At 55.2% G+C, this 12,290-nt stretch overlaps 1 protein-coding gene across 1 annotated transcript; it reads right to left on the bottom strand.

The window, feature by feature from the left end:
• Window positions 1-2,795: 2,795 nt before the first annotated feature.
• On the bottom strand, window positions 2,796-11,902 carry RLBP1 (retinaldehyde binding protein 1). Its single transcript, XM_059678376.1, has 7 exons — window positions 11,640-11,902; window positions 11,291-11,419; window positions 9,868-10,072; window positions 6,686-6,864; window positions 5,217-5,375; window positions 3,760-3,870; window positions 2,796-3,113 (listed from the first exon to the last, which is right to left on the bottom strand). The coding sequence occupies exons 1-7, from the start codon at window positions 11,649-11,651 to the stop codon at window positions 2,955-2,957; spliced, it is 954 nt and encodes a 317-aa protein (XP_059534359.1). The 5' UTR covers window positions 11,652-11,902; the 3' UTR covers window positions 2,796-2,954.
• Window positions 11,903-12,290: the final 388 nt, after the last annotated feature.

Raw genomic sequence — 12,290 nt, 5'->3', positions numbered from 1 at the left:
AACCGTGTGTTTTTGCGTTTGTGTTCTGAAATCCTCCGTGCTGCTGGGTTTGGGGGGGTGGGCGGGCGGGCGGGGGACACGGGACCCTCCAGCACCGAGGTGTTTAAGATCTGCAACTAGCAATGCAATTTTTTCTAAATAACGAGGAGATTTACCTTTATTAAGAAACTATACTAAACAGCGGTGTCCTTGATCGTTTTATGTTCTCATATTGCGTTGGGGTCCTATGTTGATTCTGTGTGGTGGTAAACAAAGATCATTACAGGCGAAAACTGTAATTTTGTTATCTTTGATTCAATGGAATTTCTTTACTTAAAAAAAAAATTAAAAGACTAAAAACGTGGCGAGGCTGCATGTTTTCTGTATGGTGAGGGTTTTATATTTAAAAGGGTTCTTGGTTGTGTCTTCACCAAAGCGTGAGCTTGAAGGAAATGGGCCAAACACCAAGTTCTCGTGATGACTGGTTTTTAAAAAAATATATATATTTTTTTATTTCAGAGAGGAAGGGAGAGAGGGGGAGAGAGAGAGAGAAACATCAATGATGAGAGAGAATCATTGATTGGCTGCCTCCTCTACGCCCCCCACTGGGGATCGAGCCCCCAACCCAGGCATGTGCCCTTGATAAGGATCGAACCTGGGACCTTTCAGTCCCCAGGCTGGCGCTCTATCCACTGAGCCAAACCAGCCAGGGCTCATGATGATTGATTTTAACCCAGCCTTGCAGATTCGGGGGAATGACGAGCCCAAGGTATCTTCACAAGCCCGTCTCCCCAGGCAAGAAAGCCAAGGCCCGAGATAAGTGAGAAATCAGCGCCTTCATCAGCACAGCGAACCGTGTAGGCAAAATGTGCGGTGCGAGGTCAGTGGGGGTTGCCATGGCTGATTCATGTGCTTTTCCAGGGGAGCTCTCTGAACAGGAGAACTGAATTGGGATTGTGTTGGGTTGGTTGGGCGATGGTGGTGGTCTCTTCTCCTTGGTATCGGTCTGAATCCAAGCCCAGGCCCCCCCACCCCCCGGGCCAGGCACCAGCACAGCCAGGAGAGCTCGCATGCTCCCCACCCCGGGAGCCTGCACTCGGAGTGGTCTCGCCTCTTGGCCAGGCAAAACCTGGCGGCCCGTTTCCCTGCCGAGACCTCCACCCGCCTTAACCAGCTGCCTCCGTCAGCTAACCCAGCCTCCCCCGAGGCCCGCGTGCGGTGGCAGAGATGAATTCCTGCTTCATCCACGTGTCTCCAGAAAGAAAGCAGTCCTGGGCAGCAAGTAGTTGTCATTGAAGTCGAGTTGTGTGGGTGGCTTCCAAAAGGCTATCTTATTGTCCCTCTGCCTCTCTTTTTAAAATATATTTTTCTTGATTTCAGGGAGGGAGAGAGAGACACATCAGTGATGAGAATCATCCATCAGCTGCCGCCTGCATGCCCCCCACTGGGGACCGAGCCCTCCACCCAGGCATGTGCCCTGACCGGGAATCAAACCCTGACCTCCTGGTTCATAGACCCGTCGATGCTCAACCACTGAGCCACACTGGCTGGGCCCCGCTTCCTCTCTTACTATTATGGTGATGGTGGCCACTTGTAGGCACCCAGCGTGGAGGCAGCTGGGATTTTGAGAGGCTGAGCATGTCAGATTTAACATTAACATTCATGGTCACCCCGGCCGGTTTGGCTCAGTGGATAGAGTGTCAGCCTGCGGACTGAAAGGTCCCAGGTTCGATTCCGGTCAAGGGCATGTACCTTGGTGGCGGGCACATCCCCAGTAGGTGTGCAAGAGGCAGCTGATCGATGTTTCTCTCTCATCGATGTTTCTAACTCTCTATCCCTCTCTCTTCCTCTCTGTAAAAAATCAATAAAATGTATTTTTTTAAAAAAATTCATGGTCTTGGGACACATTCTCCCAAAGGGGACAGGGAAGGTCTGGCCCAGCCCGCCCGCCTCTTTCCTGCTCAGCTGGTCTCTGCGCGGGGAGGGGCAGTACCAGGGCATGGCCAGCAGGGGGCGGTGCCCGCCCACAGTCAGCAAACTCACTTATCAGCTCCTGGCCGCCTCAGCTCCAGATGTTGTAGGAAAACCCTCAGGACGAGGCTATAGAGTAGCTCCACTCTTTTTCGGCAGCTTTTGCTGGAGAGACCCCACAGACAGGAGGAGGGGGACACAGCTTGCCGTCGCTGCCCGCACCAGCCTGCACCTGACTGAGGGGAGCAGGCCACCCCAAAACGGAGTGGCTGCAAGCCTGCCTCCACGTGGGAAGCCCTCACTCACTGCCTGCTGGCTGCCCAGGTTCCGGTGCCCCCAGATCACTCACGCTTCTACCCCCTCCTGGCCTGTTTTCACGGCTCTTAAGTAGCAAAACTCTGCAAAGGAAATCATTATGAAATGTAGAGTCTTGGAAACAGCCTCACACACGCCATTATCCCAAAGCTTCAAAGACAGTAAGAATGTAATTGTCCCCAAGTCATCATCATCATCTTTTTTTAAACAAGATATGTATTTATTATTATTATTATTATTATTATTCCTCACCCGAGGATATTTTCCCATTGACTTTTAGGGAGAGTGGAAGAGGGAGGGAAAGTCAGAGAGAAACATCGATGTGAGAGAAACACATCGATGGCTTGCCTCCTGCATGCACCCCGACCAGGGCCCAGGCTGGGGAGGAGCCTGCAACCGAGGTCCATGCCCTTGACCGGAATTGAACCCAGGATCCTTCTATCTGCAGGCTGACACTATCCACTGAGCTGAACCGGCTAGGGCCCCAATTCTTGTTCAAGCGAATTTCCCCCGGTCTGTTGCCCCTGGACTTAGGAGGAGGGTGATGCCTGAGCTCACCCAAGCTCAGGGAGGGTCAGGGACCACAGCCTCCCCCCCACCCCCCCGGCAGCCCTTTTCCCAGCCTCTGGCTCCGGGGCACTGGGGAGAGGCCCCGGGGTGCTAACTATGGGTCGGAGGCGGGAGTGTCCTCAGAAGGCCGTGTTCTCGGCGTGAGCCCGCGGGCCGAAGAGCTGCTCAGCCACCACCTTGCCGTCGTACTTGGGCAGGGAGCCCCCAAAGTCGGTGGGCAGGATGTCCTTGTCCACCTCCTGGAAGAAGCCGGAGAGGTCATCTCCGTGGACAAAGACCTACAGGAAAGCAGAGACGGAGCTGAGCTGGGGGGCCCTAGGATGCCCTCAGCAAAAGTCACCCAACAGCCCTGGCCGGTGTGGCTCAGTGGATAGCGTGTCGGGCTGTGGACTGAAGGGTCCCAGGTTCGATTCCGGTCAGGGGCACATGCCCAGGTTGTGGACTCGATCTCCAGAGGGGGACATGCAGGAGGCAGCCGATCAATGAATCGCTCTCATCATTGATGTTTCTCTCTCTCCCTCCCCATTCCTCTCTGAAATCAATAAAAATAAAATAAAAAACACCAAACACATTGCCCAGCTGGCATGGCTCCGTGGTTGAGCATCGGCCTATGAACCAGGAGGTCGCGGTTGGATTCCAGGCAAGGGCACAGGCCTGGGTTGTGGGCTCCATCCCCAGTGTGGGGCCTGCAGGAGGCAGCCAATCCATGGTTCTCTCTCATCCCTGATGTTTCTCTCTTCCTCTCTGAAATCAATAAAAATATATTTTAAAAAATAATAAAAAAAAATAAAAATCAATGGGGAAATATCCTCTCGTGAGGATTAACAACAACAAAAGAAGCCCCATTCTCTCACCCACTCATCAGCCAATCGCTGTGCAACGCCCCTGCTCGCCCCGCCCCCTGCGCGGCCAGCTGTCACTCACCCTCTGGAGCAGCTTGCTTTTCAGGAAGGGCCTCACCACGTTGTAGGTGGTGGTGAAGTACCAGGGCTGGTGGATGAAGTGGATGGCCTTGAACCGGGCTGGGAAGGAGTCCTGCGGGGACAGGGAGTGCCCCAAGGGCCTCAGAGGTCCCCGCTTACTCCCCCATCCCTCTCCCTCCCCAAAGCACAGGGACAGCCCCCTGAAGGTTCCAGCCCCAGGCCACCAACTGGGGAGCCCTGGCTGCACCCCCCACCCCCTCCCCCCCAGAGAGGAAGCCCCAGAGGCCATGCAGCCCAGCCCTCACCCCGATGCCGCATGAAACCTCAGGGTTCGGTGGCATGAAGAAATGAAATGCGCCAAAATCAGTTTGGCTCAGTGGATAGAGCGTCAGCCTGTGGACTGAAGGGTCCCAGGTTCGATTCCCGTCAAGGGCATGTACCTTGGTTGCGGGCACATCCCCAGTGGGAGATGTGCAGGAGGCAGCTGATCGATGTATCTCTCTCATCGATGTTTCTAACTCTCTATCTCTCTCCCTTCCTCTCTGTAAAAAATCAATAAAATATAAAAAAAAAAAAAAGAAATGAAATGAAATGGTAGCCTCGCTGGGTTTGTAGGGGACCGGGCTCAATCTCCAGTGCAGGGCATGCAGGAGGCAGCTGATTAATGATTCTCTCTCATCATGTATGCTTCTATCTCTCCCTCTCCCTTCCTCTCTGAAATCAATACAAAATATATTTTTTAATAAAAAGGACTCATGACACTTATAGGAGTAAGTGAGTGTCCCGGGCGTTAGTGATATCTTCTCTCGGGATAAATTCACATTCAAAGAGACATATGCAGACACAGTGGGATTTGGGGTCAGAAGGTGTAAGTTCAACTCCGGCTTCTGCCACTATAGAGTTTTGTGACCTTGAGAAGTCACACAAATCTCTGAGCCTCACTTTCCAGGTTTTAAAAATGAAGCAGGAATGCCCTGGCCGGTGTAGCTCAATGGATAGAGCGTCGGCCTGTGGACCAAAGATGTCCCGGGTTCGATTCCGGTCAAGGGCATGTACCTCGGTTGTAGGCTCCTCCCCAGCCTGGGCCCTGGTCAAGGACGTGTGCAGGAGTCAACCAATCGATGTGTCTCTCACATCGATGTTTCTCTCGGTCTCTCCCTCTCTCTTCCACGCTCTCTCCAAGAATCAATGGAAAAATATCCTCAAGTGAGAATTAAAAAAATATATAAAAATTTAAAAATAAAAGTAAAAAATGTGGAAAAAACGAAGCAGGAAGCAGCGAGAGGATGCTCTCCGGGTAGATGAGTTCATGAACGTGAATCCCTGGCCCGCTGTCAATCACCACGCAAGTGTCTGTGGTTGGCCCATTCTCCGCTCCCTGCCGGCACCGTTAAACCAGGACACCGGGCCCTGCCGCCCCGCCTCCCGCCCTGTGCCAGGCCGGCGCCGAGGCCTCACCTGGAGCATATCCACCATCTTCCTGAGGTCGGCGGCCCGCAGCCCCGCAGCCTGCTGCAGCGTAAAGCCCCGGAAATTCTCCACGATGCAGAAGCCGTTGATCTGCGTCTCTTCGTTCTCCAGCAGCTTTTCCAGGATGAAGCAATAGGCCTGCAAGATCTGGGCACAGCGAACAGGCTGCCAGCCCGGCCGCAGCGACCAGATCCTGGCGGGGGACCTGACTGGTGCAGCCTTATCAGAGGTCACTTGTCACCCACCATCACCAGCTTAGAGCTGGGACACTCCCCCCTCTGTGAATGGGTCCCAAGAAATAACCGCAAGTGTCCAAGCCATGGTGAGATGCCAGCGTGCTTCTCCCTGTCCCCTATAAACTCCACTGCATTTACCAAGACTTTTTAAAAAATATATTTTTTTATTGATTTCCGAGAGGAAGGGAGAAGGAGAGGGAGAGAGAGAGAAACATCAATGATGAGAGAGAATCATGGATCGGCTGCCTCCTGCATGCCCCCTACTGAGGATCAAGCCCGAAACCTGGGTAGGTGCCCTTGACCAGAATCAAACGTAGGACCCTTCAGTCCGCAGGCTGATGCTCTATCCACTGAGTCAAATTGGCTAGGGTGCCAAGACTTTTTTTTTAAAATATGTTTTATTGATTTTTTACAGAGAGGAAGGGAGAGGGATAGTTAGAAACATCTATGAGAGAGAAACATCGATCAGCTGCCTCCTGCACACTCCCTACTGGGCATGCAACCAAGGTACATGCCCCTGACCGGAATCAAACCTGGGACCCTTGAGTCGCAGGCTGATGCTCTATCCACTGAGCCAAACCGGTTAGGGCGCCAAGACTTTTTTAAAATCTATTTTTTTAAATTGATTTCAGAGAGGAAGGGAGAGAGAGAGAAACATCCATGATGAGAGAGAATCATGGATCGGCTGCCTCCTGCACGCCCCCCACTGGGGATGGAGCCTGCAACCCGGGCATGTGCCCTGACCGGGAATCGAACCGTGACCTCCTGGTTCATAGGTCAACGCTCAACCACTGAGCCCCGCAGGCCGGGCAGGGCAGCGCTCTTAAGGGCTTGACCCATGGCATCGCCTACGTGTCAATGCCAAGACCTCAGGCTGCTAATGAGGCTGGAACCTGCCTGTGCTCTCCAGACCCCCTCCCCGCTCTCCCTCGTCTTTGTGGCTCTCAGCTTCCAGCCTTGGGCTGAGCCCAGCTCGTGGCCCACAGCTGTCACCCCGCTTGGCAGGGACACCAGGACCCTTGGCCAGCGGGCCCTGCCTGCAAAGCTTCTGGGTTTCCCAGCTGCCCTGGCCACCCTAGGAGTTAGTTCTCCCCCAGCTGGACAGGGCCTGGGGGCCTTGGCCGCCTGCCTCCCCCTCCCCCACCTCGCAGAGTGACAGCCCCACAGAGGCCAGGGCTGGGGGAGGGAGCCCAGCCCAGCGTGTGCGAGGGACTCGCTGACCTCGTCAAAGGTGATTTCTTCGCAGTCCCAGTTCTCGATGTTGAAGAGCATGACCACTCGGCCGTACTTGTCCCGACTGGAGAGGACGCCGGGGTAGCCGGCCTCCACGGTGCAGCGGACGGCCTCCAGGGACAGGCTGTCGAAGAGCTCGGGGTGCTGCAGCCGGAAGTGCACGTAGCCTGGCGCAGGGAGAACAGAGGGGCCCCTCAGGGAGCCAGCCCGTCCTGGGGGGGAGGGGATCCCAAGGCCTGCGTGGGACCGAGCAGGACACCCCCTCTCTGGGATAATTGCCGCGGGAATCAAGACTCAGTGGATGGAGCGTCGGCCTGAGGACTGAGGGGTCCCGGGTTCGATTCTACTCAAGGGCATGTGCCTGGGTTGCAGGCGCATCCCCAGTGGGAGATGTGCAGGAGGCAGCTGATCAATGTTTCTCTCTCATCGATGTTTCTGACTCTCTCTCTCCCTTCCTCTCTGTGGAAAATCAATAAAATATATTTAATTAAAAAACAAAAGACTCTAGGCCTAACATCATTGGTCAACTGCCCACAGGTGAGGTGGGACCCTAAACCTGAGGATGGCACCTACTGGATCTTCCTCTCTCCCACGGGCAGGGGCTCAGGTGTCTCCGTTGGGCACAGGGTGAGCTGAGTGGGGTGAGGAGAGGATAAAATCAAACCCTAAGCCCTAGCTGGTGTGGCTCAGTGGATAGAGCATTGGCCTGCAGACTGAAGGGTCCCAGGTTCAATTCCAGTCAAGGGCACATGCCCGGGTTGCGGGCTTGATTCCTAGTGTGGGGCGTGCAGGAGGCAGCCGATCCATGATTCTCTCTCATCGTTGATGTTTCTATCTCTCTTTCCCTCTCCCTTCCTCTCTGAGACCAATCCTATATAATAAAAGGCTAATATGCAAATCAACCGGTCGCTAAGACATGCACTGACCACCAGGAGGCAGATGCTCACTGCAGGAGCTGCTGCCTGGTGGTCAGTGTGCTCCCACAGGGGGAGCACTGCTCAGCCAGAAGCCCTGAGCTGCTGGTGGCGGGAGCCTCTCCCACCTCTGTGGCAGCACTAAGGATGTCAGTCGGACATCCCCCAAGGGCTCCCGGACTCTGAGAGGGTGCAGGCTGGGCTGAGGGAACCCCTCCCCCCACCCCCCGCCCCAAGTGCATGAATTTTGTTCACCGGGCCTCTAGTAAAAATATATTTAAAAAATAAAAAACGTCAAACCCTCAATGGTTCATCTCCACGTCCTCTATTTTTCCATTATGCCCTCTTATTATCTAACACTCTCAACCCCTCAACCCCTGAGCCATGCCGGCCAGGTTACATATTTTTACTTTATCTGCGTTAGTATTTTCACATTAGAATGTGAGGTGCGTGAGGGCAGCCGTTCTTGTCTGCATTATTCTCAGCCGCACCCTTTGGCCTAAACCTGTGGTCGGCAAACCGCGGCTCTCGAGCCACATGCGGCTCTTTGGCCCCTTGAGTGTGGCTCTTCCACAAAATACCACGTGCGGGCGCGCACGTACAGTGCCATTGAAACTTCGTGGCCCATGCGCAGAAGTCGGTATCTTGTGGAAGAGCCGGTATTTTGTGGAAGAGCCGGTATTTTGTGGAAGAGCCACACTCAAGGGGCCAAAGAGCCGCATGTGGCTCGTGAGCCACAGTTTGCCGACCACTGGCCTAAACCAGCAGATGGCACAGCCGGCAGTGAATGAACGTCTGGGGGAGGAAGTTAGAAGCAAGAACAGGAGACTCGGCCTGCGCAGGGCCTGCCCAGGACCCCACCCTCTGCCAGCACCATGGCCTCCATTTCTGGGGGGAACCTGTCTCCGTGGGCCAGCAGGGCCAGTCTTCGGGACCCTGCCCAACCTGGCACCATCTTCTGCCCACTCTCTGCATGAGCGTTAGGCACCTGCAGTGAGCAGGCACCCATGCCCACTCCCCGCAGAGCCCCAGAGCCAAACCCTAGCCTTGGGGGGCGGGGGACTTCTCCCCTCTTTGGGCAACCAATTTGGGGGATTTGGTTGCGGACAAAAGCGGCCACATGCTGACCTGACCGGCTCAGGGGACGCCTGCGTGGTGGTCTTGCAAACTCAGAGACCTAAAGTCACCACAAAGGATGGTCTGAAATTACACTTGAACTAAAAGCAGTGATGGTGGGCAGTTACGTCCTAGGCCGGTATCTTCCCTGACAAGGTCAGCCTTTACCTTAACGGAGCCTGTCTGTCTTTTTGCATCTATGATAACACAGGCTTGAAATGTCTGGGTAACTTGTAACTTCCCTTTTTCTGGAGTCCCTGGGGTACCACCAAATGTGCTGGGCGCCAGGACAGAGACCACAAATTCCTTCATTATCATGTTAATTGTTCCTGCATCCACCTAAGTATGTGTCTATCATTTTACTTTTTTTTTTATTTTTAAAAATATATTTTATTGATTTTTTTTACAGAGAGGAAGGGAGAGGGATAGAGAGTTAGAAACAGATGAGAGAGAAACATCGATCAGCTGCCTCCTGCACACCCCCTACTGGGGATGTGCCCGCAACCAAGGTACATGCCCTTGACCGGAATCGAACCTGGGACCCTTCAGTCCACAGGCTGATGCTCTATCCACTGAGCCAAACCGGTCAGGGGTATCATTTCACTTTTTATCCAATCCCAGGGGTTTCCCTGCTTTGCTTTCTCCCGCCTCTCTAGTCTATCACCAGTGGATTTCCTGTAACCCATCTACATCCCTCCTTTGATTGCCATGTATAAATACAGATGTCACCCGCCATTCTCGGGAGCATTATCTCAATTCGTTGAGGTTCTGCTTCCTGGCATATGTCGACAGTTTGGCTCCAATAAACTCACAAAAATTCTCTACAGGTTTGATTGTTTTTACGATAACACGGTTCTACTCATTGAGTCCTAAGACTGAGAGAGAGGAGAGGAGCCAGATCTCTAGGAATCTGGTCCTGCCCCATTCATTCATTCATTCATTCATTCATTCATTCATTGTCACAGCTGAGCGGGATCGGCCACATCTGACAGTTTTAGGGGGAAAGATAAGGCGGCTCAGAGACGCGCTGGGCAGGGAATGGGACGGACGCAGAGGGGTCGGTGTGAGCTGTGGCTGCGTGAGGGTCAGCACCACCGTCCTCACCTCCTCTCCTCCCCCAGCTTCCCAGCGTGGCCTCACCTCTGAGCAGCTGGTAGGCGCGCCCCACGTGGAACTTGCGGGCGCGGATGAATCGCAGGAAGAAGGCGCTGTCCCTGCCCCGCACCTTCTCGGCCACCGCGCGGGCCAGCTCCTGCCCGGAGGCCGCCTGCTCCCGCACCAGCTCCCGCAGCGCCCGCACCGCCTCCTCCCGCGTCTCCTCCCTCTCGTTCAGCTCGTCCTTGGCCTGGAACAAAGTCGGGTGGGAGCGGGAAGTCGCGGGTAGGTGCTGTGCGGGCCGGGACACACGCACACAGGGTGAGACCTCGCTGGGGACACCTGGTTGTATTGGGACAACATTAGGTCCATCTGTCCATCTGCTCATCCTGCCTTGTTGGCAGGACGTAGCCAAAGGTCTGGATATCTGTCATCCTGACAGCCTGCACTTGCAGGAGCCCCTGGTGAGCCCTCTGCCCAGTCCTTGAAGTCCATTGTGTTTTTCACCTCTGAACCAGGTCACGGTTTGATTCCCGATCAGGGCACATGCCCGGGTGGCAGCTCGATGCCCAGCAGGGGGCATGCAGGAGGCAGTCGGTCCATGATTCTCATCATTGATGCTTCTCTCTCTCTCTCTCTCTCTCTCTCTCTCTCTCTCTCTCTCTCTCCCTCTCCCTTCCTCTCTGAAATCAATAAAAAATATATATATTTTTAAAAAAATAGCCCCAGCCCTGACTGGTTTGGCTCAGTGGATAGAGCGTCGGCCTGAGGACTGAAGGGTCCCAGGTTCGATTCCAGTCAAGGGCATGTACCTGGGTTGCGGGCACATCCCCAGTAGGGGGTGTGCAGGAGGCAGCTGATCCATGTTTCTCTCTCATCGATGTTTCTAACTCTCTATCCCTCTCCCTTCCTCTCTGTAAAAGATCAATAAAATATATTTTTTTAAAAAAATAGCCCTAGCTGGTTTGGCTCAGTGGATAGAGCATCGGCCTGTGGACTGAAGGGTACCGGGTTCGATTCCGGTCAAGGGCACATGCCCAGGTTGCAGGCTTGATCCCCAGTAGGGGGGCGTGCAAGAGGCAGCCAATCAACAATTCTCTCTCATCATTGATGTTTCTATTTCTCTACTTCTCCCTTCCTCTCTGAAGTCAATAAAAATAATTTTTTTAAAAAAGTCCCTAATATCAGAGTCTAGGTGATCCCTGGCCGGAGGCCCCAGGTCCCGCATTGGTCTCAGGGAGCCCTGGGGGCTGTAGACTTGGATAGGCCGGCTGATGTCTGGCCAGCCCCGCGGCTGCCAGGCCTGACCTCCAGGAGGGCCCCTAGCACAGGCCAGGCCATGAGGTTCAGGACAACCCGGAGAGCTGGGGCAGGGCGCTGCCTCCAGCAGCAAGGAGGCCATCAACATCCCCCCCTTGCTGCCTCCCACACCTGCCCCCCCCGCCCCCCACACCCGGGGTCACCTCACCTTCTGCAAGGTGTGTGGGGGCAGCTCGCTGCACTGGCCAAAGACAGGCCCGTGGTCCCTGGTTGTGAGCCGCTCCAGCTGGGCGCGCAGCTGCTGTTCCTCTTCAGGGACCTCGCGGAAGGTGCCGGCCTGCAGGCGTCAGGAAAAAGCAGTGACAGGTTCCCATCAGCCTGAGCCAGCGAGCCCATCCGGCCCAAGGGGGCTGTGGGCGGCGTCCAGGGCCACAGAGAGGTTGTAGGGGAGAATGCCCATGACTGTGGGCAGACCAGGTGTGGAGACGGAGGGAGGGGGCAGGGCAGGGCAGGGGGAAGGTGGGTGGAGGGGAGCCTCAGGGCGCAGGGGTACTCACCCCCCCTGACATGCTGCCTCTAGGAGCCTGAGTCCTGGGCCTCTGTCCTGGGAGAGGGGGCCGGGGCAGCAGTGGATGGAGAAATTGCAGATCTGGTCTCAGAACCGCAGCTCTCAAACTTTCCCACGCATCACAGTCACCTGGGGCATTTGTTGTCCTTCGGCTGAAATTCCTTATTTAAATTCACATTCACATTTCATTGAGACTTAGGTGCTCAGTCTGCCAACAGGCCGGTCTGGCTCGGCCTGGAAAGTAGCCCATTGGTTTCCGTTTTACAGGCCTCTGGGCTGTGCTCGCCTCTCCCCCCTCCCCGCCCCCCCATCCCAGACTCTTCATGGTAGTCCTGGACTCCCCCCCCCCCTCCCCGCCCAGCTGGGCCCCTGGCTGACTTACCTGCCCGGCCTGCAGCTCCTCTTTGAGGCCACCTGGTTGGTGGCTGTGTCCTGGGGGAACCCTGGCCGTGGCCTCCGCCGGGGGCGTGGTCCCGTCAGCAGGCTGGGATTAGAATGTCACAAGGAACTGCTCAGGGCCCATGATTTCCTGTTAAATCAGGCTCACGGGAGGCCCAGATTGGGGCAAGCACAGCACCAGGGGGGTGAGGGGGTCGGCCCGGGTCCTCTGGAGCCGCCTCAAAGCCCTCCTTTGTGTGGT

The sequence above is a fragment of the Myotis daubentonii genome, chromosome 21, assembly GCF_963259705.1.
Source record: "Myotis daubentonii chromosome 21, mMyoDau2.1, whole genome shotgun sequence".
NCBI classification, from domain to species: Eukaryota; Metazoa; Chordata; class Mammalia; order Chiroptera; family Vespertilionidae; genus Myotis; species Myotis daubentonii.
Note: the sequence above shows the minus strand (reverse complement) of the source record. Positions and strands in the feature narration are given on the sequence as shown.

What these genes read in the sequence shown, in the direction of transcription:
- RLBP1 (XM_059678376.1), bottom strand. An exon ending in CGCCTACCAGCTGCTCAGAG is followed by an intron (nt 6,865 to 9,867) that starts GTGAGGCCACGC and finishes TCCCTGCGCCAG; the next exon opens with GCTACGTGCACTTCCGGCTG. An exon ending in AAGAAATCACCTTTGACGAG is followed by an intron (nt 5,376 to 6,685) that starts GTCAGCGAGTCC and finishes CGCTGTGCCCAG; the next exon opens with ATCTTGCAGGCCTATTGCTT.